Raw genomic sequence first — 25,712 nt, 5'->3', positions numbered from 1 at the left:
AAATCAAAACAATGTCGAGATTTGTGTGTGCTGGTGTCTTGAAACTGATAGCTTTCAGACACAGTCTGTCTGTATCTACTGATTCATTCATTGGTGGTGAAATCTGCAGAGCAAACTTGCAAACTGATTCCATTTTGACCAATCTAATTTCACACCACTGTAAGAAATGAATTTTAATCTCATCAACATTTGGAGTTAGATTTCCCTTTCGTTTATTTTACGGCACATTTATTCATGGCAGTGGAAAGTATGTCTGTCAGTTTTTGGATTAGAAAATTTGAGGCTTCACTTACTCCCAAATGGAACAATAATTTATTCAAAACTTTACGCAAACTTTTCGAGTTTTTGGTTTAGTTTAAAGATCAAATCTTTAGTAAACAATTTGGTTGCATAAGAAGATGAAAAAGAAGTTTCTTAGGAACAAAACTAAACAATAAAATTATACTACTAGTAATTAATCACTTGTAGTGTTTTTTACAATGTAAGATAGAACAAATTACGAATATCAATAATAATAATAATAATAATCAGACCCCATATTTCTTTTTCCCATCCCCTTTTGCAGCTGTAAAAAAAGGGCAGCTTTAATGAAGAGGAGGGGAGGTCTACATGACGACAAAAAGAGAGGTCTGAAGACCCAACCATAATCATCGATCTGTTTTTTCTTTTGTATAAATCTTGGAAAAGGTCAAGCACCTATCCATTATTTTATTTCCTGATTCTTTGACAAACGTTAGTCTCTTGGATGCTTGAGGACAGTGTGGGTATCTTCCCATTTTCTTCTTTAATCTTTTTTCGACTTTTTTGAATTAGGCTAGAATTCGGACAAAGGGAAACCCCACAAAATTTCATTTCCTTTCAAGCATCCAATGTTTCCTTTTCAACCTCAACTTTCATCCCTTTTGAGGAGACACTGCTGTGTACTCGGAGTCGTCGATACAGACCAGACCAGACCCCATTTCGATTTATGCCCACAAGTTTTTATTTTCTTGCTTTTGGATGAACACATTTGGAGAGCCCTGATGATGGTTGCAGTGATTGAATAAAAGACAACCCTTTTTTTAATTTTTTGATAATTCAACGTTTGAATTTCAAATTATTCACTTCAGAAAACTATGGTGGATGAAATTGCCAGGGCCACTGTAATAAAGTAATTTAATTTCTTCGGAAGATACTGTAATGGGGATGTTAGAAAATGATCAAGAATATGTTACATGTCCCTGTAACACAACAAATTCATTATTCTCCCAAAAACCCTCTGGATTCTCCCAGAACTTTTACCCAAATGCACCTTTTCAAATTTCGCTTTCTTGTTGACTTCAAATCCCTAACTTGCTTTCAGCAGTTTATGGCATAGACTAGAATATCTTACTACCTTAAAACAGAAATTAAAGACTTACTAAACTTTATTAATGTTTAATTTTGGAAATGCGGATCAGATTTGGTTATTCTATTGCTATTGCTGCCAGCCTGTTCTGATAGAGAACATGGCACGTCTATATCTATATACACACAGAGATATAGATATATATAATCATTAGTTAATTTATAATTAAAAAAAAAAGAAAAGAAAAAGGGTTCTTGCAGAAGCAGCAGTATATATTTGGCAAGAAGGGACAAAAGGGTGGAGGAGATGGTCACCAACTCCCACTTGCAACCCAACAAATTGAAGGGATAAAAGGGTGCGTGGGTTTGGACTTCACTGCTTATATTTTGTCGCTGAAATCTTGTCTCTGTTTCTTATTTCCTAAAAAAAAAAAAAAAAAAGGAATTCCTTTTTTAATTTTCCTATCACTCCATTTGACTTGGATGATGATACCCACCAATATCTATTTAATTTTCTTCTCACACTTGGGCACACTCTGACTGTCTCTCTCTCTACTCTCTACTCTTTCCCCCAAATTTCGACTAAAGAAATCGAATCTCGTCTGCTGCTTTATTACACCGAAAGCCATGGCTGATTTTGGAGGAGGGACTGTGGGTGGTGCTTTTCTGTAAGAAAGAAGCTGCCCTTCTGGTCAAAAGAAACGAACCGCCTTTCCTCCGCCATTTTTCGTTTGTGCACATGATGACCTGGTTTTGGCGGTGTGTTCAGATATCAGACTAGGATTCGGATGCGTATATGTTGCGCTGCAGGGCATTTGGGAGTTTGACCTGCGCTGAGGTTTTACAGGATCTCATTTTCAAGAAAAATAAAAAAATAAAATCCAATCTTTACTCTTGATCCTTATAACAGGGGTTGTATGAGGTAATGCTTCTTCTTGCCTTCCTGTTCTTGTTCTTCTGCTTTCACATTTGCAGTTTTGTAAGGGTTAAAGTTTTATTACAGGGATGGGTTTTGAAGGTTTCAGCAGCAGCAAATGGCCTACCTTGGCTAGACACAAACGATCCAAGAGGTAGATTTGATTTTTTTATTTTTTTAATTTTCGTTTTTTTTGGAGTTTGAGGTAAGGGAATAGTTCTGTATGGCCTACAGTGGAAAGTTGCATAGAAAGAGGATGGTAAAGAGTGTTTTCCATGCCTTATTTATGACTTGAATGTACTTCCTCAGAGTTATTACATTTTCTTTTCTCAAGTGTGTGAAGAATGAATGAATAGTTGTAGTAAATGAGTACAGAAAAGCACATGTATGAACAGGTCTTGAAACTGGGGTCTTTTGTTTTATGATTTCTGTGCTGCATAGTTGTTCTTAAAGATCATAAATGTGAGTGTTTGTAATAAAATGAGTTTGAAAAGTTGTAAATTGAAGTTTCTTGATCAAGGCAGTTTAAGGTGTTGAATTTCAAGCTCATGTAACTCTTGCAGCTTCCCGGAGGAAATTAAACCGGTGAATTCAGTTGAAGCCGGTTCTAAATTGAAGAAGCCGGTGAGAACTTATTACAGCATTCACCTTTTGTCATAACAACATAGGAAGATTTCAAGTTTTCAAGTGTTGTAGTGAGCAGAAATCATGATTGTAATGAATATATGTTGGCTTGTTTTCTCCCCAGGCTATAGAACACTTAAATGACTGTAATGAAAAGAAGCAGTCATCGGCCAATGCCGAGATCCAACAATCGTTGAGGCAAGAGGTATTCGAGGATCTTGTTATGACATTATTACATTATCGAACAAACTAGAACGAATGCATTGTCGTAATCTGTAACTTATGTTGCTAATAAAACGAGCCTTTTTGGTGCAGATAGTGCTGCTTGAAAAGCGATTACACGAACAGATGTCCGTTCGCTGTGCTCTCGAAAAGGCGCTCGGTTATCGAGTTTCCTCCCGTGACATTGCTTCTGCCGAAGCCACAATTCCTAAGGTAGTATCATGTCTTGTAATAAAAGTTCTTAAGCTTTTCTTACCCCTGCCTTGTATGTGCTTTTGCTAATATTAACTCCTTACAGCCGGCGACAGAACTCATCAGAGAAATTGCAGTGTTGGAGCTGGAAGTCGAGCATTTGGAACAATACCTTCTTTCACTCTACCGAAAAGCATTCGATCAACAAACTTCTCAGTCATCTCCTTCGAAAATAGAAGAAGGATCGAAATCTCCCCTGTGTCGACGGCTGGATTTTTCAAGACCCGAGATTATACCCGAACCAGAATCCGTCGATCCACAGTTTCATTCCGATTCAAGAAAGGAAGCGAATGGGGAATCTGTCGACAGGCTCGTGGATTCCGGCGTTCAGCGCTCTCACTCATCGTTATCTCAACTTTCGCCATTGGAGCACGCGAGCTCCCCTCCCGATGAGACTCTCGGAAAGGCCCTCCGCGCGTGCCATTCGCAGCCATTGTCGATGATGGAGGTACATTTGCGATAAAACTACGATCCTTGTAGGCGAATATTTTCGAATTGTTAACACATTATCGCCGTTCTTACAGTACGCGCAGAACTCTTCCTCGCAAGTGATCAGCCTGGCAGAGCATCTCGGCACGCACTTTTCAGGCCATATTCCAGACACACCAAACAAACTTTCCGAAGACATGGTTAAGTGTATGTGTAATATTTATTGCAAGCTTGCAGATCCTCCATTGGCAAACTATGGCCTCAATTCTCCAACCTCGTCTGCGTCGTCCGTAAGTGCTTTTTCTCCGAAAGATCAGCGCGGCCTGTGGAGTCCCGGATTCAGGAACGATTCGTCCTTTGATGTCCGTCTGGATAATCCTTTCCATGTCGAAGGTTTGAAAGACTTCAGCGGACCTTACAGCACGATGATTGAAGTGCATTGTATATACAGAGACAGTCAGAAACTCGGCGATATCGAATACTTACTACATAACTTTCGGTGAGGAGAATGTGCATTCGTTACACTGATTCGCTTGTAGTACAAAGAATATTCTTACAGCCGTCGATTGTCCTGATGTTGTGCAGGTCTCTAATATCGAAATTGGAAGGAATCGACCCTCGGAAGATGTCGCACGAGGAGAAGTTGGCATTCTGGATCAATGTACACAATGCTTTGGTGATGCACGTAAGTATATCTACATCGAATGGCGACGTAGATTAATCATCCGATGTCGAGCTTACATTTCGATTTTAACACGAACAGGCATTCTTGGCGTACGGCATCCCTCAGAACAGCATGAAGCGGATGTTTTTGCTCTTGAAGGTACACAAAAGACTCCACTCCTTTTCGGACAGGAATTGATTCGAACATTTAACATTGTCTGATATCGGGTTTGTGTTCATCCAGGCTGCATATAACGTCGGAGGTCAAGTAGTAAGTGCCGACACCATACAGAGTTCGATCTTGGGATGCCGAATGTCTCGCCCCGGACAGGTATACTATTCCCTCGATTATCCTTAAACGATACGATCAATTTACAAACGAGCAGCAACCGTCGTTACATTTGCTCTGTTATTACAGTGGCTTAGGTTGCTACTCCCTTCGAAAACGAAATTTAAATCAGGCGATGGACGCCAAGTGTATGGAATCGAACGCCCCGAGCCCCTTCTGTATTTTGCACTTTCGTCGGGGAGCCATACCGATCCTGCGGTAATCATCCCTCATTAACTTCTTATTTGTGACCGATTTCATCATTCGATTGCTTCCGGGATTTCATTGCATTTCGTATATATCCATCAGGTTCGCGTGTACACGCCCAAACGGGTGTTTCAAGAACTAGAAGCAGCAAAAGAAGACTATATCCGCGCGACATTTGGGGTCCGGAAGGATCACAAAATCCTCCTGCCGAAGATCGTGGAGTCGTTCGCCAGGGACTCCGGCCTGTGCCAAGCTGGCATTGTCGAAATGATCCAACAATCCTTGCCCGAATCGCACAAGAAAAGCATCAAGAAATGTCAGCAGCAGGCCAAGAACCGGAAAAACATCGAATGGGTTCCGCATAACTTCGCTTTCAGGTACCTTATACTGAAAGAGCTGGTGAAGTAAGATTAATACATTGTCTGTTTTCCGGTAGTTGAATCTCTGTAGTGTAAAGGAAATTAAAATAGATTTCGAGCTTGAAGATGATCTGATCATTTTGGCCTGATTTTGTAACATTTCTGTGAGGCTATGATCTTGCATTTTTGTAGATAAATCGATCAGACTATGGCAAGATTCTATATATATATAAAATCATTATTAACTCGGAAAACAGGCAGTAAAAAAACGGGATCGATCGGACAGGGATAATAATAATGAATGATTAATTCTAGTAAGGTTTTTCTCCGACGACATTTCCGGGGGGATTGTAGAAACAGATGGTCAAGCTGGATTGGGCTTTAGGGCAGGAGGCCTGGGCGCACCCGAGGTCCAGGGACTTCCTCCAGACGACCTGAGTGTAGACGCCGCAACGGCGGTCCGCCGCGCACGAGTTGTTCTGGTAGTTGTAGTACTGCTTCTCCTCGATCCAGGCCTCCACGGCGGCGCGTGGTGTCACTTTGAGGCCGCCGGCCCAGAGCTGGTTGCCGCCGTACCTGCTGTTGGCTAAGTTCGCGAAGCTGCAGTTTTGCCGGTCCCGTTGCAGCCGCGCCGCTAGACTGGCGGATTTGGCAAGGGCCGGGCTCCATTGGAGCGGGCCGACCCCGACCTCAGCTCGGGCTTGGTTGTGCGCTGCGAGATACTCCTCGGACTCGCCGGAGGACGGAGCGCCGCCGCCTGACGGCGAAGGCGGCGCCGCTTGCGATGAACATTGGCGTGTGAGAAGGAGAAGAGCAGTAAATGCTGACAGGAATCGAAGCATTTTTAATTTTATTTTAAAAAATAATAATAATAATAATTGAAATGTGAAAATGCTAAGCATAAATATAAGCGTTCTACTCAGTTGAAATATTAATAATTTTTTGGAGGGTTTTTCATAAGATGTGTGCTACCGAGTAACGATACATTTTATATTACAGATTAATCTTTTTTTTAAAATGAGAGAAATTTGAAAGTTGCAGACTGTCTTGGTCTTTTCACCTAATAATTGAAAACACGGTTGGAGGCATTAATTTCCGTGATTTGACTTTGTGTACATTAAGAATGAGAGCTCCTGGCTTTCCCAAACAATATTTATCTGGGCCGTTCATTTGATGGGCCGCTTGCATCAACGGTGACGATTTATCTGGTGTTGAAGGACCGGGACTAATATCCATATTCCAATGGCAGAGCCATGTGAACGTGCCAGCTGGTGACACGTCAGATTATTACATGACTCGAAGTAATATACGCATTAAATGCATCACCAGATCTACGTACTCTTCGAGTTTCACACAAATTACTTAGACCAAACATTTCCGTACAGACCAAATATAAATGGGCTTATTCGAGCAAATACTAAAAGAAGCCCAATTGTGAAATTGTCAGATAAGCTACGTAACTGGTAAGTGGTAACGCAATGAAGAAATGGATTTTTAAAAAATAATAATAATAATTTTGAAAGTAGTAAAAGGGCCAATTGGAAGAACGTCAGGCCCAATCTTTTAAGCCCATATTTAGAAAGAAGCCCAAATGTGAAATAGTCAGAGCACCTACGTAACTGGTAACATCATATCACGAACAAATCGATTCCAGGAATAGTTATTTATGTGCAGAGATGAAAACGACCTATATATGATCAATATATCTATCTATCTATCTATATATATATATATATATATATAGAGAGAGAGAGAGAGAGAGAAATGAAGTGGATATGCGCACTATGGTCGGACAACGTTAGGACGTTAAAAGGGGCATATGCATGCATCAATTAAATTAAATTAAATGGCATGGAAGATATGATATGATATGGGTTAGAAACATAGGATGCTTTGCTTTTATCTGAATTGTCTGAAAACGATCAAGTATCAGTGGTCGAGAGAGAAGCCTGTACTGCAGATATATATATATATATATATGTTGATATATAAATGATAATCTTTCGTGATAAGATAAGATATATGGACTACAAAAAGCGTATTTATAGAGTACTGTACGCCTTCTCATGATCATATTATACATATATATATATATATATTCCTCAGAGCATTTTAGAATATGTTCTTCTGATTTCTTAAGGTTGATTATAATTGGTCCAGTTTGATGTTGATGCATCAAACATATGTATGTGTGTGTGCATATACAGTTGGAACGTGTAACAGCACAATTGGATAAGAAGATAAGTATCTAATCAACACTGGAGAAGAATATCATTAAATGAGAAAAACTGTTTTTCTAATGTTACGAGTTTATTTATTAATTAATTAATATAGGACTTAGGAATTAATGTTGTAGTACATGCAAAACCCTAATTACAGTTTTACGATGAATGATTTGTTATCAGTTCCATCAATGCAAGAAGAGGACATGACAGTGGAATGCAGCACGATAAGTTTTGGAGTGTAGCGATGATCGATCGATCGGTCCAAGAGGACATACATACAGTGTGTACTCATCATCGATCATTAATTAACTTTTACGTGGTTTCCAGCTGTATCTGTTAAAGAAGATGATGATGATGATGATATATATATATATATATGGAGTTGTATTGTATTGCATTGTATTTGTACCTAACGTTCTTTACTTGTTTTGGACTTGTCTTGGCGACCTGCCACTTTAATTTCTCCAAATTGGGAACATGTATAATAATTACATTTGCTTTCGATTTATCCAACCTTAATCATACATCATCAATAACATGTATATATTATTAGGGTTTTCTGTGATTAATTAATTATTATGGATCTCATGTCATATGGGGTGGTTCATAATGAATTGAATGAAAGTGGGTAGCGTAGGCAGCAAAGAAATATAACGTGATGACCATAATTAATCATATCATTGAATTACCTTTACCTTCACTCCACCATTAATGGAAACTTGTCCCAAAATAGACAGCTGCTTAGTTGCATTGTCTTTCTTTATTATTATTATTAATTAACTCAACCCATCGTTTACATTATATTTACAAAAACTATGTAACCCTAACTAATTAATTAATTATTTATTAATAATTACTCAGGTATGGCGCTCAATCTCGCCGCGATTTTTTTCCTCCGCCGCGATCCGGCCGCCGGTCCGGCGGCGCTGCCGCCCTCCGCCACTCTCTGGGACTTCCGGAGCCCATTCCCTGCACCGGAAAAAAGGAGATTGATATTCCGGCAATCGGCGGCGGCGCTGCAGCAGGTGGATTTATTAAGGGCGGAGCTGGCTTTGACGGCCAATGCCGCCATTTCGTCGGCGTGGAGCCGGCGCTTGAGCCGGCTCAAAGGCAGCGCGAAGTAGAGCTGACCGAGCTGGAGCTCGTCGTCGGCGCTGACGGCTGAAACGACGTCGTCGAAGTCCATCTCGTCGGAGTTGCAAATAAAGCACGCCGGATTCTTCTGCAGAACGTAGGAGACCTTCACCGGGTACGGATACTCCTGCAGCCTGCCGTCGTCCATAATCAGCTTCGCCGTCGCCGTCGCCACCGCAGTCGACTCGCAGGAGCTGCAGATTCCCATTTTAATTTCTCAGACAACACACCCATACCCATATATATACACATACATATAATATATATAAACGCGCAGACACAGCGGGCACATGAGTCCCGGGACTGAGGCAAGGGCAATTTGGGGAATTCACATGGTAGCCACGTCAGCAAATGAAAATGGAGGGCGATAGGTGGTGGTATAATGCATGGGGAAAAGGAACCGTGGACCACTGCACCGGGCACACATAGTATCGAGATTCTCCGGGCGCTGGAGTCCCGAGAGCTCGGAAGGGATCAGGGGTGTTGCTGAGCTGTAAATCTGTGGGCGACAGCTTGTAGGAGAATGGCAAAGGTAATGCGATTTGAAATGACTGAATTAGGCCTTGGTCTGGCGTGATGGTTTGAGGGTATTTTGGTCATTTTGTTGTATGTACAGACTGAAGAGAGTGGGTTTGGGCATGGGTGGCCAGTAAGAAGAAAAGGTTGCAAGGAAAGGATTGATTCACGTGACGTAATGTAATATTGGTGATTAATTGGTGGCTTCTTTTTTTTATCTTTTTTTTTTTACCACAATTATTGGATTGACTTTTGTAATTGGATTTTGACTTTCTGGGGTCATGAGGTACACATGATATTATTAATAAATTATCCCATTAATCTGAAAATTAAAGTATTACTATTTTATCCTATTGATAAAGGAAATTAATGATATATTGAATCAGATACAGAAAAATATATGTATATGAAAAATTATATGATATATTCATAGACATATGTTGAAGTTGAATTATATATATATAAACTAATCGATTAATTTTACATAAATATATAGGAGAAATTCGCTTTCTAAAGACTCTCCTCAATTGGTTGTTGGATGAGGTCAAAGCAGAATTATATAAATTCGCTTACAAAAATAATGTTGATAGCACGACACAAATTGTATATTGTTATTAATATTACACAAAGTCAATTCGAATAGACAAGGAAGGGTAATAAATATTTAGTGAATAAAGACATGCATTCATGCATGCAGGCAGGCAGTAATTGTAGACACGTGGCAGGTGAGGGAAGGAGGATTCCATAATTGAATCTGAGCTGGCCAACATGCACAGCCCCACGTCGTCTCTAAACTACCAATTATTCAATATTCTAATTAATAGTAATAAATAATATGGTACATAGTCTAGTCAGATTTTAAAATACTTTTTAAACCAATTAATTAAATTCATATATTTCCTTTTAATAAGATATACAAGTTTCGGTTAAACTATATTACATGCATACATAATTTACGTTAATTAATCTAATATGATCAATAAAAATATAAATGTAAGTTATAATAATACAATATAAATAATAATCACAAAATTGTAAGTATACACACAACGCAGCGGCAAGAAAGCAGACGTTAACGTTAGAACATACATTGAGACTGTTTGGATGAGCTCCAGTAAATTATTTTTAGCTTATGTTTGTCTAAACCCCAAAAAAAAAAAAAAAAAAAAAAAAAGAGAGAGAGAGAGAGAATAATATTTGTATTGTAATATTTAATTTAAGATAAAAATATACTTTTTAATTATTGTATTTCTATTTTGGGAATCCTATCGACAGACTACCTAACCTGCAGCGCTTCCATCACCGTCTCCTCACATCCATACATTCATTTATATATCTATTATATCTTTCATCACTCAATTTAAATAAAATAATAAATTATTGCTTTATATATATATATATATATAATACACTTAGCCTGCCTGCCCACACTAATTAGTGACTAATAGGCCCTTTTTGTCTCACTCTAATTCACAATATTCTTCAACATTGTTAGCTGTAATGTTGGCCTTCTGTCATACTCTATACACACAAACATATATATATATACTTAATTCATGAATTGGCTTTGAATTCAAATAAAGTGTTCATTGCAATGAGTACCAAGAAACTTCCTCTCACATGCACTATATATGTCCAAAAGTGATTACCTGCAATAACACCTTTTCAATATTGTATTATATGGATTGATAATTCATTGCCCTTTCCCTTCAATTATTGAATCAATTAAATACTCCCTAATTTTGCACATGTTCAATTCTCAATCTCGCTCTGCTCAAATATTATCACACTTTTGGGCCTGTGTAGGCCGAAACTATTTCAGGCCCAACCTTATATGCATGGCCCAATTTCCTGCTAACAAAAAGCCCAAATTTATTTTTCTTCTACACTGTAAATTTCAGTATCTGTACACTTGGCATATTATGCATAAACAAACAAACACAAATAGGTACAAGAACAGAGCAGAACAGAACCATACGAGCTGAATGGTACTGAATAAACTAAATCATGTAGGAATAGACAGACCTGATCTTAGCTACGCTACTGATGGAAGAAGCCAGAGATTGAAGAGGGACGAGGAGAGTGATAGAAACCACGACAAGAAGGCCATGGCAGCTGACAGTTGATATCTGGTGCATAGCTTTCGCCCGCAAAATCCTTCGGCAGCGAGCAGAAGGCTACTCACACTGGCAGTCGAGCACGACGCTGCCAGCGATAGAAAGGATAGGACCTGAAAAACAATGTGTTGTTAGTCACCAGGGGATTCAAACTGCGGCTGCAGAGCTTAATATCAACGAAATGCATGTCATATGTATGTATGTACATACCCAATCTCCTAAGACTACAATCGAAAGTATCCCCGACTGGCGAGCTGGACGTTTGATGAAAACTGAGAATATGTCCACAATTGCCAAGGTCAAGCTCCATGGAATTATCAGCCCCATAACCGTCACCAAGAAGCTGTAAAATCGAAAGAAATAGCCACTGAATGCATATCCAAGTTCTGCAAAACATAGATATGTCCTTCTAGCAGAGTTGCATAAATTTGTATGTAAACATATATATATATATCAACTATGGAGGTCTGCTAATCTTAATCATCGCGGAACATATTTCAGTAGAGTCCCCATTACTAATTTATTCTTGATGATAAACTGCAGATCATTGCTACGAATTTGGCGTTTTTAGCTAGTCAAAATCCATAGTTATAACATATGCTCGCTATCGGGCTAACAAGATTACATTAACACACATTCGGCATGAGAAAACAAGCAACAAAATCTACCGCAAAGAATTCATTCATCCCGTTGGCAATTAGTTAAAAAGCTAAGTAAAGTTTGTCCTGCAGTTAGCAAAACTAAACTCTTTCCAGATACAACGCAGAGATGACGTCAAATATCTCTGAGATGTCGGCTACTTAATTCGTGACTAATCCATTGGTTGCTCATAGAATGAGAAATACATTCGATCAATCCGACTTCACAAGTTTAAGATACAAGTTAAAGGAAGATGTAAAATAGTTCTGTTGTAGATGTTCCAATTTTCAATAGCATTTGGTTCAAAGTTACTGTCCATCTTCTCCATCCCTAATTAGCAACAAAAGTCAATGAAACTAACGAATCCATAGTTATTCTCCAGAAAATTGCCAAGAGATAGCTGTCAGCCATTATCTATGTGCTCGGCACCGACAGAAAAAACACAAAGAAGAAAACAAAAGGCACCGATTGTATATTGCAAAATTGCATTAGTCAAATCACTGAGCAATTCACTTCACAAAATTCATGTGATCAGCAGAGACTTTGGACGAAAACGCATAGATATCGGCATAAGATCGAAACAGCTTAGAAAAAGAAGCGTATAAATAGAAAATTAAGTGAAAACGAACAATCGAAGAACGAAGGCGACAACAACAGAATAATCGGATCACTAGACAGAATCAATTCAATTAATCGAAGGAAAAACAGAAGGAGAGTCGTCCGGAATTACCAGAAGGCAGTGTAACTGTAGAACTCGACATCTAAACACATGAACAGCAACGAAGCCACAGCGAATATGACCTGGCCCAACCTCAGAGCCAAGCTCCCACTTGTTCCCAGCGCCCCCGGCAATTCCTCCATTTCATCCACAATTACACCTATATATTTCTCCCAATTTCTTCAACGGAAACAACTCTGTAATCCCCAAGACGATAATCACACCACAGCCTCCTCATAGCCACACCGTCCTCATATTCGGAAAAGAAAAAACGCCAAAAATTCAACGCTGGACAGTAGCGAATTTCAAGAAGTTGAAGGAAATCGTACAAACTATTTCCGAAAACCAACAAAAGGGGAAAGAATGGTCGATGACGATCACGGAGGAACCGAGAGAGGAGATGCAAACAAAGAAGAGTCTTGTTTCTTCTTTCCCTGCATTAAATGAAAATGACGAATTTTTTTCAATTATTTATTTCGGAGTTGAAATTAGGCTTTTGTTATGATTATTATTATTATTATTATATACAAAGCCTTCAACTAAACTATTTTTGCTATTTTGGAGTGAGAATTTTGGTATATTTTGAATCATATAGTATTTCATAAACATGATAATTAGTATGTTTCAATGATTAAAATCTCGATAGGTTGTCACAGATTAAAATAATTAGGGTATAAGATTTCGTAGTCAAAATTTAATTAAGAAAGAAGAAAACATGCAACATGAGCATGAGCATGACCTCAAAAGATTACATAAATAAAATGTGACATCGTGCGGCTGGTATTTTATGGCAACAGATATTCAATCTCCGCCACAGATTCCATCTAATTTTAATAATGTTCAGTGTCAAATACAATATGTACTGTATGTCACACAGAAGATGCCAAAATGGACGATGATGGAGTGTCGAGCTATGAACCCATTCTTGCTTCCTCAATTAATTAAAGTTCCCTCCCACCACTTAATTATTCTTCCACACCAAACTTGATTACGATGGGCCACCGATTAATTTATTAGTTAATTCTCTGGATTGGTTGCTGTTAAACTGTCAGCATAATTTATTAGTTATTCCACAACCGCAGCATGACCAAGAAAAAAGAAGGGTTCAAATTTTACTAATGTATGCTACTTTTTTTATGTCCATCCATCCGTAAGATTCAGATTCTTTGGATTCCACCAAGATTGGTTGATAGTTAGTAGTATTATGCAGAAGCTTCGACTCATCCTGCCCACCCGACAGAATCAATTCGGGTTCGGGCTACTATCGTAAACGGACTTGGGCTTTGCAACCCATTTCCATTTCCATTTCCATTTCCATAAATATTTTTAAATTACAAATGTTGGTTGGACTTGGTTGAGTCTTCTTCTTCAACTGTCGAGCTGGGCATACCAGATGCCCTGGATTTTGACTTCCTTGGGGGCTTTGGACCCCAAGTCGGTGTCGGAAGGCTGAGTGCTCTCGAAGACGCCGATAACCTCACCGGTCTCCGGCTTGCTCTGTGTCACACTCAACGTGATCTTCCCCGACGACGACGCCACGTTCTTGATGTTCTCCTTCTCCAGTTCCTCCTCGTCGCCGCGCCCGCCGGCGGGCAGCGCCACCGCATTGTCGTACCCGGTGGACCCACCGCGGCCCTTGGGGTCGAGGAACGACGACCCTCTGTAAGACGGCACCAGAAACTCCCCGCCGAATCCGTCCGGCTTCCCCGTCGCCACCAGCTGCTTGATCGAGAAGAGGAACGGCACGCGCTCGCCGCCGGGGAGTTGCACCGTCACGGCGGCGTAGTCGATCCCGTCTTTCTCCTCGAACTTGACGCTGCCGTCCTGGGATACTTCGAAGGGGCCTTCGATCTCGTCCAGGGTGTAGGTTAGTCGCGTCATGAGCTTCGTCTTCTGGAACTCCGGCGGGGCGTTTTTGTTAACGCCTTCTGCTTTGACGGTGAACGACGTCGGCTCCAGGCAGAATTTCTTGGCGTAGTACTTGCCGGACTTGAAGGCGAACTTGTCCACGCCGCCGTCGATGGTGGGGCACTGGTTGGCCGTGCCGGTGCCCTTAACTTCCATATACGTCTTGCTCTGGATTTCGTCGTAAGTTAGTCGTTTTGGGACTCCCTCTGCATTTGCTCCCTGCAGGAAATTAAGGAAGAAGAAGACTGATCTGATCAGTCGCCATTCCAATCTGGATCAAAGGATGGACAGGAACACCGAACACGGCCGTGTTCTGTGATTGCTTACCGTTGCGACCAGTGCAGACGTGGCGAGAGCAAAACCGGCGATCTTGGCGGCGTCGGTGCATTTCTGGGCCAAGTCTTTAAGGTCGGCTTGGAGGGAGCAGGTGAGTCTTGAACCGGCCGGTTCGACGCCGAAGGATTTGGCGGCGGGCTGAACGGACCGGAGTTGGAGGGTGCTTCTGGCAACCTTGGTGGGCTGCATCAGCGTGGCTGCTGCCTGGAGTGAGGTTGCCATTGTTTCTGCTTACAGTGGGATTGTGGAGGAGGAATGGTTATGCTAGTGGTTTTGGTGCTAAGTAAGATAGGGGATAGGATAAGGTATTGTTCTGATTGGCTGGGCTGGAGGGACTTGGGTTACTGGTTTTGTGGCCTGCCACGTGGCAGCCACGATGTTTAAGATATAGATATTTCGAATGACGTGGAAATTTGATTAATGAAATGAAACCCTACCTCCATCATGGACAAGGATTGCAAGGATATCCTACACCTTAACCATACACATATGATGTAAGCATAAAGTTGGAAACAAGAATTTACCTTAGGTTCCAAGTAGAATCCAAAGGTCATCAAGGATTTTCCCCAAAAGATAATTAATGTTGTGTAATTCATTTCTTGCTAGACACTGATCCTATAATCTTTCTTGATTGTGCAATGTCCATAGTACATGTTCTTATGCCAGTAAGAGTGTGCTGTATCCATACAAATTGGAGTGTGACGTATAGCACAAGTATATTGGCAATATACTAAGACTTGCAGTAATGTCAAGATAATATTTCATTATAATGATTAAAACATATACTGTGTAAACATTGTTTATGTGATAAGTGATAAAAAATGTGAATGTATCCACATTCTAATTGTTCACAAAGAATCCATGGTAGCAGACGTATACTAGTTTGGATAACGAGAAAAGTACAATGGGGATTGGAACCAAGAAAAACCCACTTGCTATATTGCAAGAGAGAATGGCCCAACTTCTACAAACTAATACAATATTACCTCCATTAAAGTTCGATCATTTACAATCAAACGAAAGGGAAAATGAAACACAAGTGGCTCAAAAGTGCTTGAGAAAGAAATCCCGGCTGCCTCTGAAATGCATTGTTTAAATCTTAGAGTGCAACTCGACATATAAATTAGAGAGTGTTCAAGTTCTCATCATTGCCACATTTTTGGAGCACTTCAGAGATTTGAGCTCAGAAAAGAAAGATGAACAACTCCTAAACTATATGATTAAAACAAAGTGAGGAATAGACTCTACACTTAAAACTTCAGGATCTTACCAACTAGAAAATGATAATGGAGCACAATAGTTGCAGGCCTACTACCACCTGCATTGAATCTTTGGCAAGGCTTAGAAGCAGGATACAGATTTGATGTCAAAAAACATCATTGCACATGTATCAATAATAATTGATTGCAAAAAAGAAATAAAATGTAGTTGAATTATTGAATTCTCAGAAATAATATGAATGTGAGAAGATACTTGAGAATGTAAAGTATTGATATTTATCTGAAGACGTGTTCCGTATAACACAACCAGATTAAGACGAAAGTGATTATAAAAGAACAAGAAAAAAAAGAATCTTAATCAGAGAAGATTGATAAATCGAAGTGAAACCGGAAAAAAACAAAAGGAGGGCACTCAGAATGAGTAGGAGGTTGATGATTCAATCAACCGAAGTTCAGTTCCAAACACAATCCTCATAATGCCCTGAGAAGACTTAAAACATATCGAAACGTTGAATAATTAGTGAAGAAAATCAGGGTGAAGTGTGAGTTCCTCTCAGACAAATGCCTCGATTTGTCGTCACGATTGTATAACGAATGGATTTCGATCGGACTCGTCATCTTAGTAATTCATCATCGAGAAACATAAAGTATCAAATACAGACTTCTCAAAATCTTCCACCAATCAAAACATCAATGAAAAAATACGAACTACCAAAAAAATGGTAAACGAAAAGAAGTGATTCACAACCTAAGCAATATATTTGAAAACAATGGCACAATGATTAGGCACCATTACAAGAAAAAAAAATGCTGAAAACGAAGCAGACTCAATCAAGTACCTGAAACAAATAGCAATGAATGCATGTATGATTGATGGCGGCGACAAATGAATCAGTGACGCGAAGTGATGCGGCGGGTTTTATAATTGTCTTCTAGGGTTAGGGTAATTGATCATTCATCATTGAGTCGCCGCTTCATTTTGCTGGGCCTGGACTATATGCCCACCCGAATAGGCCATTTTTTTTATTCTTTGTAGCAATCGTTTCTTATATTATCTTATTAATATTTTTTTTCCTTTTCAAACGTTCTGCAGTATTTTTAAAATAAAAAATATTTTATCTTTTTCCCATAATTTAATCTATTACATTATTTTTTAGTAGTATTTATTTACTTTTATGTATCGATATTACCCCCAAAAAAACTCGTTCCCCAACCCTATCTTACACTTTCTACGTGTCGATCCAGTTAATTATGGGCCAGAATTTTTAAACTTTGATTTCAACAAATTTGAAACTAAAAAAAGTTACCACTTAAAATCAAAACAAGGGTAGCAAGCAACGTGCCAGCTACCTCTTGGTCCTCGCCCATGTAAAATTCATTTAAATGAAAAATATTTTAACTATCCTCTTCCGTTTAAAAAAATAAACCCTTTTAAATATGTAGAAATATTATAGCTATCTATCTTCCATTTGAAAAAAATAAATCCTTTTGAATATATGCCTGTATTGAAGCAGACCCCCACTATCAATTGCTTTGCCTTTTGTACTGGAAAAACTTCTTAAAAGCAGAGCAGTGGCAGTGCCCACTTCTATTTTTTACTATCTGCCAAAATTGCTCATCACATTCTGTCTTACAAACAAGAATTCATGCAGAAAAATCGTCATAAAAAAAAATAAAAATAGTACAAATAAATAATAAGCACGATCTTATAATTCATAAATTACCTGTATTCACACAAATGGGCACCAAAAATTAGAAGAGTAAATAATAATAATAATTATTTAAAAAATAATTTGATGTAGGCATTACTGCAGGTCCCGGCGGGGACCGGGCCCGGTGCCACGGGCTCGGGTTTTCCGAGCCTCGGCGACGGTGGGTTCGTGAGAATCGCAGACTTGGGTTTTGAATTTGCAACCGAACTTGGCTCGCCAACCGCCTTTGTCGCCGTGATCACGTGAGCCGACTTTGTCGATCTTCTGTATGGCCTTCTTCATGGTGGTGCATTCCCTCTCCAGCTCGTGCACGCGCACACGCATGCTGTCCATGTCCTGCCGGAGCACCTGATTCTCCCTCACCGTTGCTCTCCATGTGCTGCTCGCCTCCGGTGGCGGTGGACGGGCGGCGATTGCTGCGTCGTTGTCCTCGTCTTCGTCGTCTCGGAGCAGCCATCCGTCGTTTGCTGTGGCTGCTGCTCCTGGATCCGCGGCCATTAGAGATCCGGCGATGGCATGGCGGAGCTGGAGCTGCTCGAAGAACAGCACCTGGACAACCGCTCTTAATGGCAGGCGCTCGTTCTGTGCCGCGTGAGTGCACGCCTCTAGAGTCAGCTTCTGGCAGTCCAAAACTCCGCATATCTTCTCCCTGTCCGCCTCAGGAATCCATGGATGAGCCTGCGCATTGAAATTGAATGTTGTGTTGTGAGATTGAATAGACGGAGATGGTTATCAGGTGACTACAGGGAACAAATTGCATGGATTTAACCTTGAGATAAACATCTACTGCTCGATAAAGACCGTCGTCAAAAAGTCGGGCATGATCCGGCAAGGCAACGGCCAGGTTGTGAAACTTTTCTGGCTTCAGATTCGCGTCGGAAGCAATTTCCGATAAGTAACCGTCAATCAGTTTTCCGACGAGCATTAAAGCAGCGTTTCTGACGCTTGTATTCTCGTCTTCGCTTTCAGCTCTGGTAGCAGATCTCTCTTCTACACCTTCGAGAAAGAAGGCGAGAATTCTCTCCACACAATCCACGTCGTAAAGTGTTTCATTCAAATAAGAGTAGCTGGGAATCAGCAGATCATCTAAAGTCGCCTCCTCTAACTGCGATCCGATTTTCTTCTCCAAAGTTAACCTGCAATCCTCCGAAGCATTCAAAATGTAAGCTGTACGCAACAATCCGAGCAACAGTCGTGTAGTGTTTGAAGCGGATCGCAGAGTCTTCTCTTTCGGAAGATTATATATAATCGTCTCGAGGAGCTCTCTCTGATCGTTCTCAGTTGGTACGCTGATGGAAGACGACGACTGCTTCCGGTTGGTCCGCGTCATTCCGGGAATAAACTTTTTGGCATAGTGAATCAGACAGCTCTCAATAACTTCGGCGCTTAGATTCAAACCTTTCATGGCGAAAATAAGTCGTTTGAAGAACGGCAAACTCAGGAACCCTAGCTCGTCTAGCCATGAATCCACAGCCGCCGCAGCGCCTCCCCTCGTCGCGGTATTCAATTTCCTCCGCGGATTAGGTTCATCCGCACCTTTGTAGTCCGCACTTCCGTCATTCACCGGCCAACCAAACAGAGACGGATCTGAGGCGGCGGCTCTGGTAGCAATGGCCTCAATGCATCTCTGAACAATCCCCAGACTGTCTGCCATAGGCAACAATCCTTCGCAAGAGACCAGAGCTTTGATGGAATGCTTAATGTTCCTGAGTACCGATTGTGAAAGATACCTTTCGGTTCTGGAAATTAGGTTATCTTCGGAGTATTCTTCCGTCATTTCGAGGTACTCACCGGCGCATCGGAGCGGGGCGACGTTGGTTGCGGTGATATCGATTTTCACGCTATAACAGAATTTCGCGGCGGTCTCAAAGGATTCAGAACCTCCCGGAAAGTCCGGAAGAATAATGCGAAACTGCTCTTCGTCCTCATCCTCTCCATCCTCTTTCTCTTCTCGGATTTCCTCTGTCTCTTCACCGTCGTTGTCAGATTGATGGCCAGGTGGAGAACTCGTTTGGATTCTAGCGGTTCTTCCTGCTGGTCTCCGCTCCAGTTCCGTTATTTGATCGTGAAGCTTTCTACTTTTTGACATCAGAGGGAACTGATAGATTCAAAGCCATTCAGAACTCAGGAGCAAACACGACAACAACAGCTTGAAGAAGAAGACTATGAACAGTCTGACAAAAGAAGAAGTTTTTAAAATCACCTTGTGAAGATGGAAGGTCATGTCGTCTACTTCGATTACAACGTCACTGGGCAGCCCCGTCGTGCAGAACCTGCAACAGAAGTATAGTAGAGGCACATATCATCAAACACTTGGAAGACAGAGGAAGAAGGTAAGAGAGATTCAATATTATTACAGGAGATTGAACCCACCATGCTTGCCCTTTGGTACTGGGTTTCTCGGCGGCCATTTTCCTTCACCTCGAGCTCAGCTTGCAGCAAAAGGGAACTGGAATTTAAGCTCGAATCATGAGAGCAAAAAAGGAGGGGGGTTTGACTTGCGTATGAAATGGGGACTAAAAATGAGCCTGACTTTCTAAGGTCTGAGTCTTATGGAATGATTGTGTTTGTGAAAAATCAAGCACAAGTCTAAAAGGGAAGTAGGTATTACAAAGATTGATTGGAAAACTATGGAGGAAGAAAAAAAGGACTAAGAGCGGACAAATTGGAGCCTTTGAGAGCAGAATCCGATAAAGGCCAAGAAGGAAGATGATGATGGGCTGTTGAGAAGGTATTGATTGCTATTCTTTACAGTTATGTCTTTCCTCTTTGCACCCCTTTTTCTTGAATCAGATCAGAATCTTCTTTATTTCCTTTAATTTTTTTCTGTAGCAGGAGAGAAGTAAAAAAGGGCTCGTTTGGGTCCAGAGTGGATTTGGGTGACTTTGAATCTCTGCCTCACGGTGAGGTGAGTGGATTTTCTTTTCTTTTCTTTTTATTTGTTTTTTTTAAAATCTTCTTTGATGATTATGATTGTGGTAATATGATAATTATGTGCAAATCCAAGCCCCTCCCTGAAATTGCAATGCTTGCCAACTGTTTTCTCTTACTTTCCTCGTGTGGTCGTACAATAGGTTTTGGTAATTTAAAATTCTTTAGTTGCTGGTTGGGAATTGGGATTGCATTGGCCTCAACTAAGTTTAAATGTGCATCCCCATCTTCATCAATCTTCGTCCATCGCTAGCTAGCTGATATAATTGACCAGTAGTGTGTTTCATTTATGCTTTTCAAGGTAGTACCCACTTCTGGATTTTCATTATTCTTTGTGAATAATTTTATCAATGATTCTCATTTATTGCTTTGAAATCTAGACATTATATTTCATATGACAATTTCGAGTTAATGCATCTGTCGGTCATTATTAGTATTAGGATGTTACACACTTGTGCTCCCCCCACATTCTGGAATTTACATTGTGATGATGAATATGATAGTGGCCCCTCACTAACCAAAATTGAAATAAAGTTAAAATATAAAGACATGCAGCCTCTACATTACATTAATCTATTCACAATGCTATCATTAGCCCCTGATTGCTTTCTTGGCTGCTTAATTATTGCTAGATAATTGACAGGTCTTTAAAGATTGTAGAACTATAAATAATGGCACTCATCAATCCATCCAATAAATGTTAATTAGCTAGGTGGTGATTTAATTATTCAAGAAATCATTATCAACTACAGTATTAGTTACTTAAACAACACTTGTGTGTTGGTGGGATTTAAACCAATTAGAATGAACAAATTTATTTCAAATTTGGCAAGTTGGTTAGCATGCGGGTGTTCATTGGTGTGATATTATTGCAACAGAGAATATGCATTTGGTTGGGTCACATATGCCCTGTGAACCCACATTAAAGGTTGATGAAGGTAGTGGTAATTTTTTTGAATTTTTTTAAAATTAAAAGCCCTTATGGATGGATTTGCTCAGTTTTCTTGTTATATATTTTGCCATTAATAACAGCATATCTACCCTTTGTACACTTTCTTGCATCCACAATTATTGCTGCATTAAACCACTGACAAGTTAGTAGGTTTGCATTCAATATTGTACCATTGCCCTATTTAAATTTTTTCGAATCATGAATCTTTAAGACTATAGCTTCACCCCAAATAAAAATGTGCAATATTCATAAATAATCCCACCTTAATTTACCTAGTACCAAACAAATTGATTTGTTACTGCTTTCTTAGGGTGTGTTTGTTTGGGGGTTTGGATTTTGGATTGGGATTTGAACAGTAAAAATTTTGAATTTGAACAGTTGTATGATGTGATATAAATAGGTGTTGATGTAATGTTTTGAATGTAAAATTGATTTTTAGTATAATATAAAAAATGAAAAATAGATGTTTGATTTGATGTTTTGGGGGGAAAATTTTGGATGAATAGTAGGATTTTGATAAAATCCTACAACCGAACACACCCTAAATGTTATTTTGACTTCTTCTTTTTTTCTTTTACTTGTGTATATATATAATTTGCAATAAAAATGGTATGATATTCGATGTTAATTGCTATTTATTTAGAATATTCGAATATTCCAATTCAATGTGACTTCATTAATCTCTTTTAGCTGTTGAACCATTTTAATGTTAAATGTGTGTGCTATTTATTAGAATTGATAGGAGAATTATTGACTATGATAGATTCTATTGAACTATATTAAAGAAACCATTAAACAAACTAATATGTGCGTGTTGAATATTGCCATTTATTTCTTCTCTAAATAACTTTAAAACCATCCCAACCATTGACTGCATAATTCAAGGATGCTAAATTCTATCCTTTGATACAAACAAACAAACCAAATCGAATCCAATAAAACGAATATGTGGCTATTAGTTTTTGGTTTAGCACTAAAATAATAGAGAAAAATAAAATAAAATCAAAACATAACCCTAAATGATTAATATCAATGTCATCAGGTAACAGAGACAAAACCCACTTGCTTCATCAATGAATTCATGTCATTTGGATGCTTCCCACAGTACCTACATGCATATTGATGTGAATATATACAATACATACATATCTATATATATATGTATGTATATTATTACATAATGTTTATGTGCCACTCTACCTACATTGTTAAGGATGGACAACATAGAATAGGGTTTTATTTTATAATCATAATACAGTCAAGTTTCAAGAACAACCACCTGCAGCAATAGTCTTAAATGCTTGTACGTTGGCTCCATCCTAATATCAGTTTTAATTAATGAATAGGTAATTATATAATTAATTAAAGATAAACAGACAGTGGGCTAGAAAAAAAAGTAGAGAAACAGCACAAAGTTCATAACAATATAGTCCAAAAAGAGCACAAACCCCCGTGATTAACGTAACGTAAAATTCAGGCACACTGCACTAGAAAAAATAAATAAATAATTATTACTGTAAAAGTGTTGCCGCATATATTATTCAACTAATATTTGTCAGTGGATGTTTTATTTTTGTTTATTTTGAAAATTTCTGGTATGTACATAATCTTGTCATTTTCTTGCAAGGAGGATTTGACAGTAGCATAATAACCTAATTATAAAATACTATATAATAAGGGAGAAGTTAGACTGTTGATAGAGTTACTCAACGCTATTATGATAGTTTACCAATATGAAAGTAGTACATCGATACAAGTTCTGTATGCATTTCTAAAATTTAAGAAAAAAATTAAAATGCTTAGGGAGAATGCCTAACAAAAGAACAGAATAGAAACTTTAAAATATTTTTCAACATATTAGTATGTTAAATTCGAATTATTATCACTTACGGGAGTGATTATATATTATTGTCACACATAAAAAATAAATAAATAAAAAACGCGAAAACCAAACCAAACTCAACAAAAAATTTGACCCAACAATCAATCTACTATAGACTTCAACTTATTCTTGATACACAATATATAAATTTCATAAATAAAACCAATTTTCATTTAATTACATTTATGTCAGTTCTAGAATATTAATTTCAGTGGATTTTCTTATCCTTATGCATGTTTCGTTACATCAAAGTCATGCACAACTTTTGTCCCATGGGAAAGGCCACAACAACGACGACATCTTCCATTTTCTTGCAATAATTATTCCTCTAACGTAACAATACTAATGTATATATAAAATAGACTTCGATTCTAACTTCTTCTCTTTGTATTATCTGAATTAATCAACTGTTTGTGCATGTCTGTATTTTAAAATTAAGTGGATTTCATCATTCTGATTTTAAATTCAAGATTATGATTTTTTATTTTTTATTTTTTATTTTTTATTTTTTTTGTCGTAATTTGTGAGGTGAAGACCAATATGGGTCGAGAGTGGATCCAAGACAGGATCAAACAAAAGTAGTTAGGGTCAGAAATTTACAGTGTAATAATTTCTATTCTCGACAGGGAACAACAAACGAGTGCAGACAAGATCCCTGTCTTCGGTTTGTTTCTTAGTTTTGGGCCGCTAAAATTAATTTCTCATTGGGCCTTTTGGTATTTTGGGCCCACATTGGGTTGGGCTTTTCCCGACTGAGGAAGGTATAAAATACGACCACGTAATCGGGAGCGGCGAAGCCATGGCGACCACACGTTCGATCATCGTAGCACAAGCTCTGCCTGCGCAACCGTCCCCTCAGGCGGCGAACGCCGCGAAGAATGCTGGGATGGTGGGGATTCCGTCGAGGAGGCAGTGTTTGGTGCTGCTGACCTCCGTCGCGGGGATGAAGGCGATGGAAATGCCTTCGAGAGCCAAGGACATACCGCTGTTCGGACTGAGGCAAGGGCTGCGGAAGGCGGAGCAGGAGGCGGAGTTGATTGTGAAGGAAGGTTTCGAGACGGCGGATAAGGGGATTGTGGCGGCGGAGAAGGGGGTTGTCGCGGCGGAGAAAGGGGTCGAGGCGGCGGAGAAGGAAATTGAGACGATATTGAGCTTCGGCGGCCTGGCGCAGGCCGGAGTGGTCGCGGCGGCGGAGGTGCTCGGACTATTGATTGCCACCGCCGTCGTGAACGGAATTTTAGGGCCAGAAGCTCAGAAATCATGAGAACCATCACAACATTGTAAGTACCGCTGTTCTGCTACTGTATGTTGTTTATTGTTCCTGTAATTGCCTAAACCCTAAATCAATTGCTACGTATGCTGCTTATCGATTTCAATATGCTTATTGGAATTCGTTTAATCTTATATAATGGCAGTGCCTGAATCTTGAATTAAATTCTGCCAACGAAAGTTGCTTTGATTCTGAGTAATTTGAATCCATAGCTGAACCTGTATGCTAACACAAAATCAATCAACACAGAAGAAAACTGATTGTATTTAAGGATATTGATTTATCAGCAGTTGCCATTCTTGAAAATATCACCTAAATCTAATTGACCTTAGAAAAATCAGTCTCCAATGTGCAGCTAGTAAGTAAGAAAGAACATTGAAACAAAAATACATAATCTTTGGATTGATACAACACAGTGATGATATCTGTCCAAATTATTTCCTACTCCCGTATGAATTTCCTCTTGCTAATAGAGATCTAAGTTTCATGGCCATGCGAAACTGTCTCCCTGTAACAACCATGTCTCTGTAATCTGATGAAATTCTTGAGCATTAGAAGGGGACTGTGGTGGCAGGTTGGCCTGCAAGGTGTTGTTGACCTTGATCATGGCCTTGTGGTGGCGCAGCCGCCGTAGGACCTCCTGTTTATCCATGCTCTGTGAAGGAGATGGTTTCAGGAGGAGTTGAGTGGTGACTGATGAGCCTATGGATTCATTTATTCCTTGGCTGGTTCTTCCCTCCTCTGGGAATGATGTCTGGGTTTCAGACAAGATGAAAGCCATGAGAAAACTGCTTCCTTTCCCAGCTGAAACTAAATACTTATATAG

General features: G+C 39.5%; 7 protein-coding genes and 1 non-coding gene across 9 annotated transcripts; 2 read left to right on the top strand and 6 right to left on the bottom strand.

Moving 5' to 3' along the window:
• Nucleotides 1-1,667: 1,667 nt before the first annotated feature.
• Nucleotides 1,668-5,624, top strand: LOC127244386 (uncharacterized). The gene is made up of 12 exons (XM_051264896.1): nucleotides 1,668-2,248; nucleotides 2,330-2,396; nucleotides 2,806-2,866; nucleotides 2,991-3,071; nucleotides 3,182-3,301; nucleotides 3,387-3,788; nucleotides 3,865-4,268; nucleotides 4,355-4,454; nucleotides 4,533-4,592; nucleotides 4,677-4,763; nucleotides 4,851-4,979; nucleotides 5,070-5,624. The coding sequence occupies exons 2-12, from the start codon at nucleotides 2,332-2,334 to the stop codon at nucleotides 5,373-5,375; spliced, it is 1,815 nt and encodes a 604-aa protein (XP_051120853.1). The 5' UTR covers nucleotides 1,668-2,248; nucleotides 2,330-2,331; the 3' UTR covers nucleotides 5,376-5,624.
• LOC127244395 (STS14 protein-like) lies at nucleotides 3,519-6,288 on the bottom strand. Its single transcript, XM_051264907.1, has one exon. It carries the CDS (start codon nucleotides 6,226-6,228, stop codon nucleotides 5,638-5,640), a length of 591 nt encoding a protein of 196 aa, XP_051120864.1. The 5' UTR covers nucleotides 6,229-6,288; the 3' UTR covers nucleotides 3,519-5,637.
• Nucleotides 6,289-8,226: 1,938 nt separating this feature from the next.
• On the bottom strand, nucleotides 8,227-8,917 carry LOC127244432 (uncharacterized). Its single transcript, XM_051264981.1, has one exon. The coding sequence runs from the start codon at nucleotides 8,891-8,893 to the stop codon at nucleotides 8,405-8,407; it is 489 nt and encodes a 162-aa protein (XP_051120938.1). The 5' UTR covers nucleotides 8,894-8,917; the 3' UTR covers nucleotides 8,227-8,404.
• A 2,106-nt stretch (nucleotides 8,918-11,023) lies between these two features.
• Nucleotides 11,024-13,149, bottom strand: LOC127242045 (CASP-like protein 5C1). 2 transcript variants are annotated; one of them, XM_051261384.1, is made up of 3 exons: nucleotides 12,688-13,149; nucleotides 11,529-11,704; nucleotides 11,024-11,431 (listed from the first exon to the last, which is right to left on the bottom strand). In XM_051261384.1, the coding sequence occupies exons 1-3, from the start codon at nucleotides 12,716-12,718 to the stop codon at nucleotides 11,237-11,239; spliced, it is 402 nt and encodes a 133-aa protein (XP_051117341.1). In that variant the 5' UTR covers nucleotides 12,719-13,149; the 3' UTR covers nucleotides 11,024-11,236. The 2 variants fall into 2 exon arrangements, with proteins under 2 accessions (XP_051117341.1, XP_051117335.1); XM_051261378.1 differs by having other exon boundaries at nucleotides 11,032-11,431; nucleotides 11,529-11,661; nucleotides 12,688-13,132.
• Nucleotides 13,150-13,857: 708 nt separating this feature from the next.
• LOC127243925 (oxygen-evolving enhancer protein 1, chloroplastic) lies at nucleotides 13,858-15,196 on the bottom strand. The gene is made up of 2 exons (XM_051264172.1): nucleotides 14,911-15,196; nucleotides 13,858-14,802 (listed from the first exon to the last, which is right to left on the bottom strand). Exons 1-2 carry the CDS (start codon nucleotides 15,139-15,141, stop codon nucleotides 14,044-14,046), a joined length of 990 nt encoding a protein of 329 aa, XP_051120129.1. The 5' UTR covers nucleotides 15,142-15,196; the 3' UTR covers nucleotides 13,858-14,043.
• A 1,491-nt stretch (nucleotides 15,197-16,687) lies between these two features.
• Nucleotides 16,688-16,778, bottom strand: LOC127244579 (small nucleolar RNA SNOR75). The gene has a single exon (XR_007837250.1). It is a non-coding gene; the product is annotated as a small nucleolar RNA SNOR75 (small nucleolar RNA).
• A 1,042-nt stretch (nucleotides 16,779-17,820) lies between these two features.
• Nucleotides 17,821-20,711, bottom strand: LOC127243353 (BTB/POZ domain-containing protein At5g66560). The gene is made up of 4 exons (XM_051263330.1): nucleotides 20,225-20,711; nucleotides 20,055-20,124; nucleotides 18,621-19,949; nucleotides 17,821-18,529 (listed from the first exon to the last, which is right to left on the bottom strand). The coding sequence occupies exons 1-4, from the start codon at nucleotides 20,260-20,262 to the stop codon at nucleotides 17,945-17,947; spliced, it is 2,022 nt and encodes a 673-aa protein (XP_051119287.1). The 5' UTR covers nucleotides 20,263-20,711; the 3' UTR covers nucleotides 17,821-17,944.
• A 3,685-nt stretch (nucleotides 20,712-24,396) lies between these two features.
• On the top strand, nucleotides 24,397-25,051 carry LOC127243361 (uncharacterized). Its single transcript, XM_051263339.1, has one exon. It carries the CDS (start codon nucleotides 24,416-24,418, stop codon nucleotides 24,878-24,880), a length of 465 nt encoding a protein of 154 aa, XP_051119296.1. The 5' UTR covers nucleotides 24,397-24,415; the 3' UTR covers nucleotides 24,881-25,051.
• The last annotated feature ends 661 nt before the right edge of the window (nucleotides 25,052-25,712 follow it).

This window comes from Andrographis paniculata, unplaced genomic scaffold (assembly GCF_009805555.1).
Source record: "Andrographis paniculata isolate CXL003 unplaced genomic scaffold, ASM980555v1 Contig19END, whole genome shotgun sequence".
NCBI lineage: Eukaryota > Viridiplantae > Streptophyta > Magnoliopsida > Lamiales > Acanthaceae > Andrographis > Andrographis paniculata.
Note: the sequence above shows the minus strand (reverse complement) of the source record. Positions and strands in the feature narration are given on the sequence as shown.

Excerpts from the sequence above, each read along its gene's own strand:
- LOC127244386 (XM_051264896.1), top strand. The coding sequence starts at position 2,332 with ATGGGTTTTGAAGGTTTCAGCAGCAGCAAATGGCCTACCTTGGCTAGA. Across the intron at positions 4,593-4,676 it reads GGATGTTTTTGCTCTTGAAG|GCTGCATATAACGTCGGAGG; the intron begins GTACACAAAAGA and ends GTGTTCATCCAG. Across the intron at positions 4,764-4,850 it reads GAATGTCTCGCCCCGGACAG|TGGCTTAGGTTGCTACTCCC; the intron begins GTATACTATTCC and ends CTGTTATTACAG.
- LOC127244395 (XM_051264907.1), bottom strand. The coding sequence starts at position 6,228 with ATGCTTAGCATTTTCACATTTCAATTATTATTATTATTATTTTTTAAA.
- LOC127244432 (XM_051264981.1), bottom strand. The coding sequence starts at position 8,893 with ATGGGAATCTGCAGCTCCTGCGAGTCGACTGCGGTGGCGACGGCGACG.
- LOC127242045 (XM_051261378.1), bottom strand. The coding sequence starts at position 12,818 with ATGGAGGAATTGCCGGGGGCGCTGGGAACAAGTGGGAGCTTGGCTCTG. Across the intron at positions 11,662-12,687 it reads TACAGTTACACTGCCTTCTG|CTTCTTGGTGACGGTTATGG; the intron begins GTAATTCCGGAC and ends TCGATTTTACAG. Across the intron at positions 11,432-11,528 it reads TTGTAGTCTTAGGAGATTGG|GTCCTATCCTTTCTATCGCT; the intron begins GTATGTACATAC and ends ATTGTTTTTCAG.
- LOC127243361 (XM_051263339.1), top strand. The coding sequence starts at position 24,416 with ATGGCGACCACACGTTCGATCATCGTAGCACAAGCTCTGCCTGCGCAA.
- LOC127243353 (XM_051263330.1), bottom strand. The coding sequence starts at position 20,262 with ATGGCCGCCGAGAAACCCAGTACCAAAGGGCAAGCATG. Across the intron at positions 19,950-20,054 it reads TGACCTTCCATCTTCACAAG|TTCCCTCTGATGTCAAAAAG; the intron begins GTGATTTTAAAA and ends TGAATCTATCAG. Across the intron at positions 18,530-18,620 it reads CAGTAGATGTTTATCTCAAG|GCTCATCCATGGATTCCTGA; the intron begins GTTAAATCCATG and ends TTCAATGCGCAG.
- LOC127243925 (XM_051264172.1), bottom strand. The coding sequence starts at position 15,141 with ATGGCAACCTCACTCCAGGCAGCAGCCACGCTGATGCAGCCCACCAAG. Across the intron at positions 14,803-14,910 it reads CGTCTGCACTGGTCGCAACG|GGAGCAAATGCAGAGGGAGT; the intron begins GTAAGCAATCAC and ends AATTTCCTGCAG.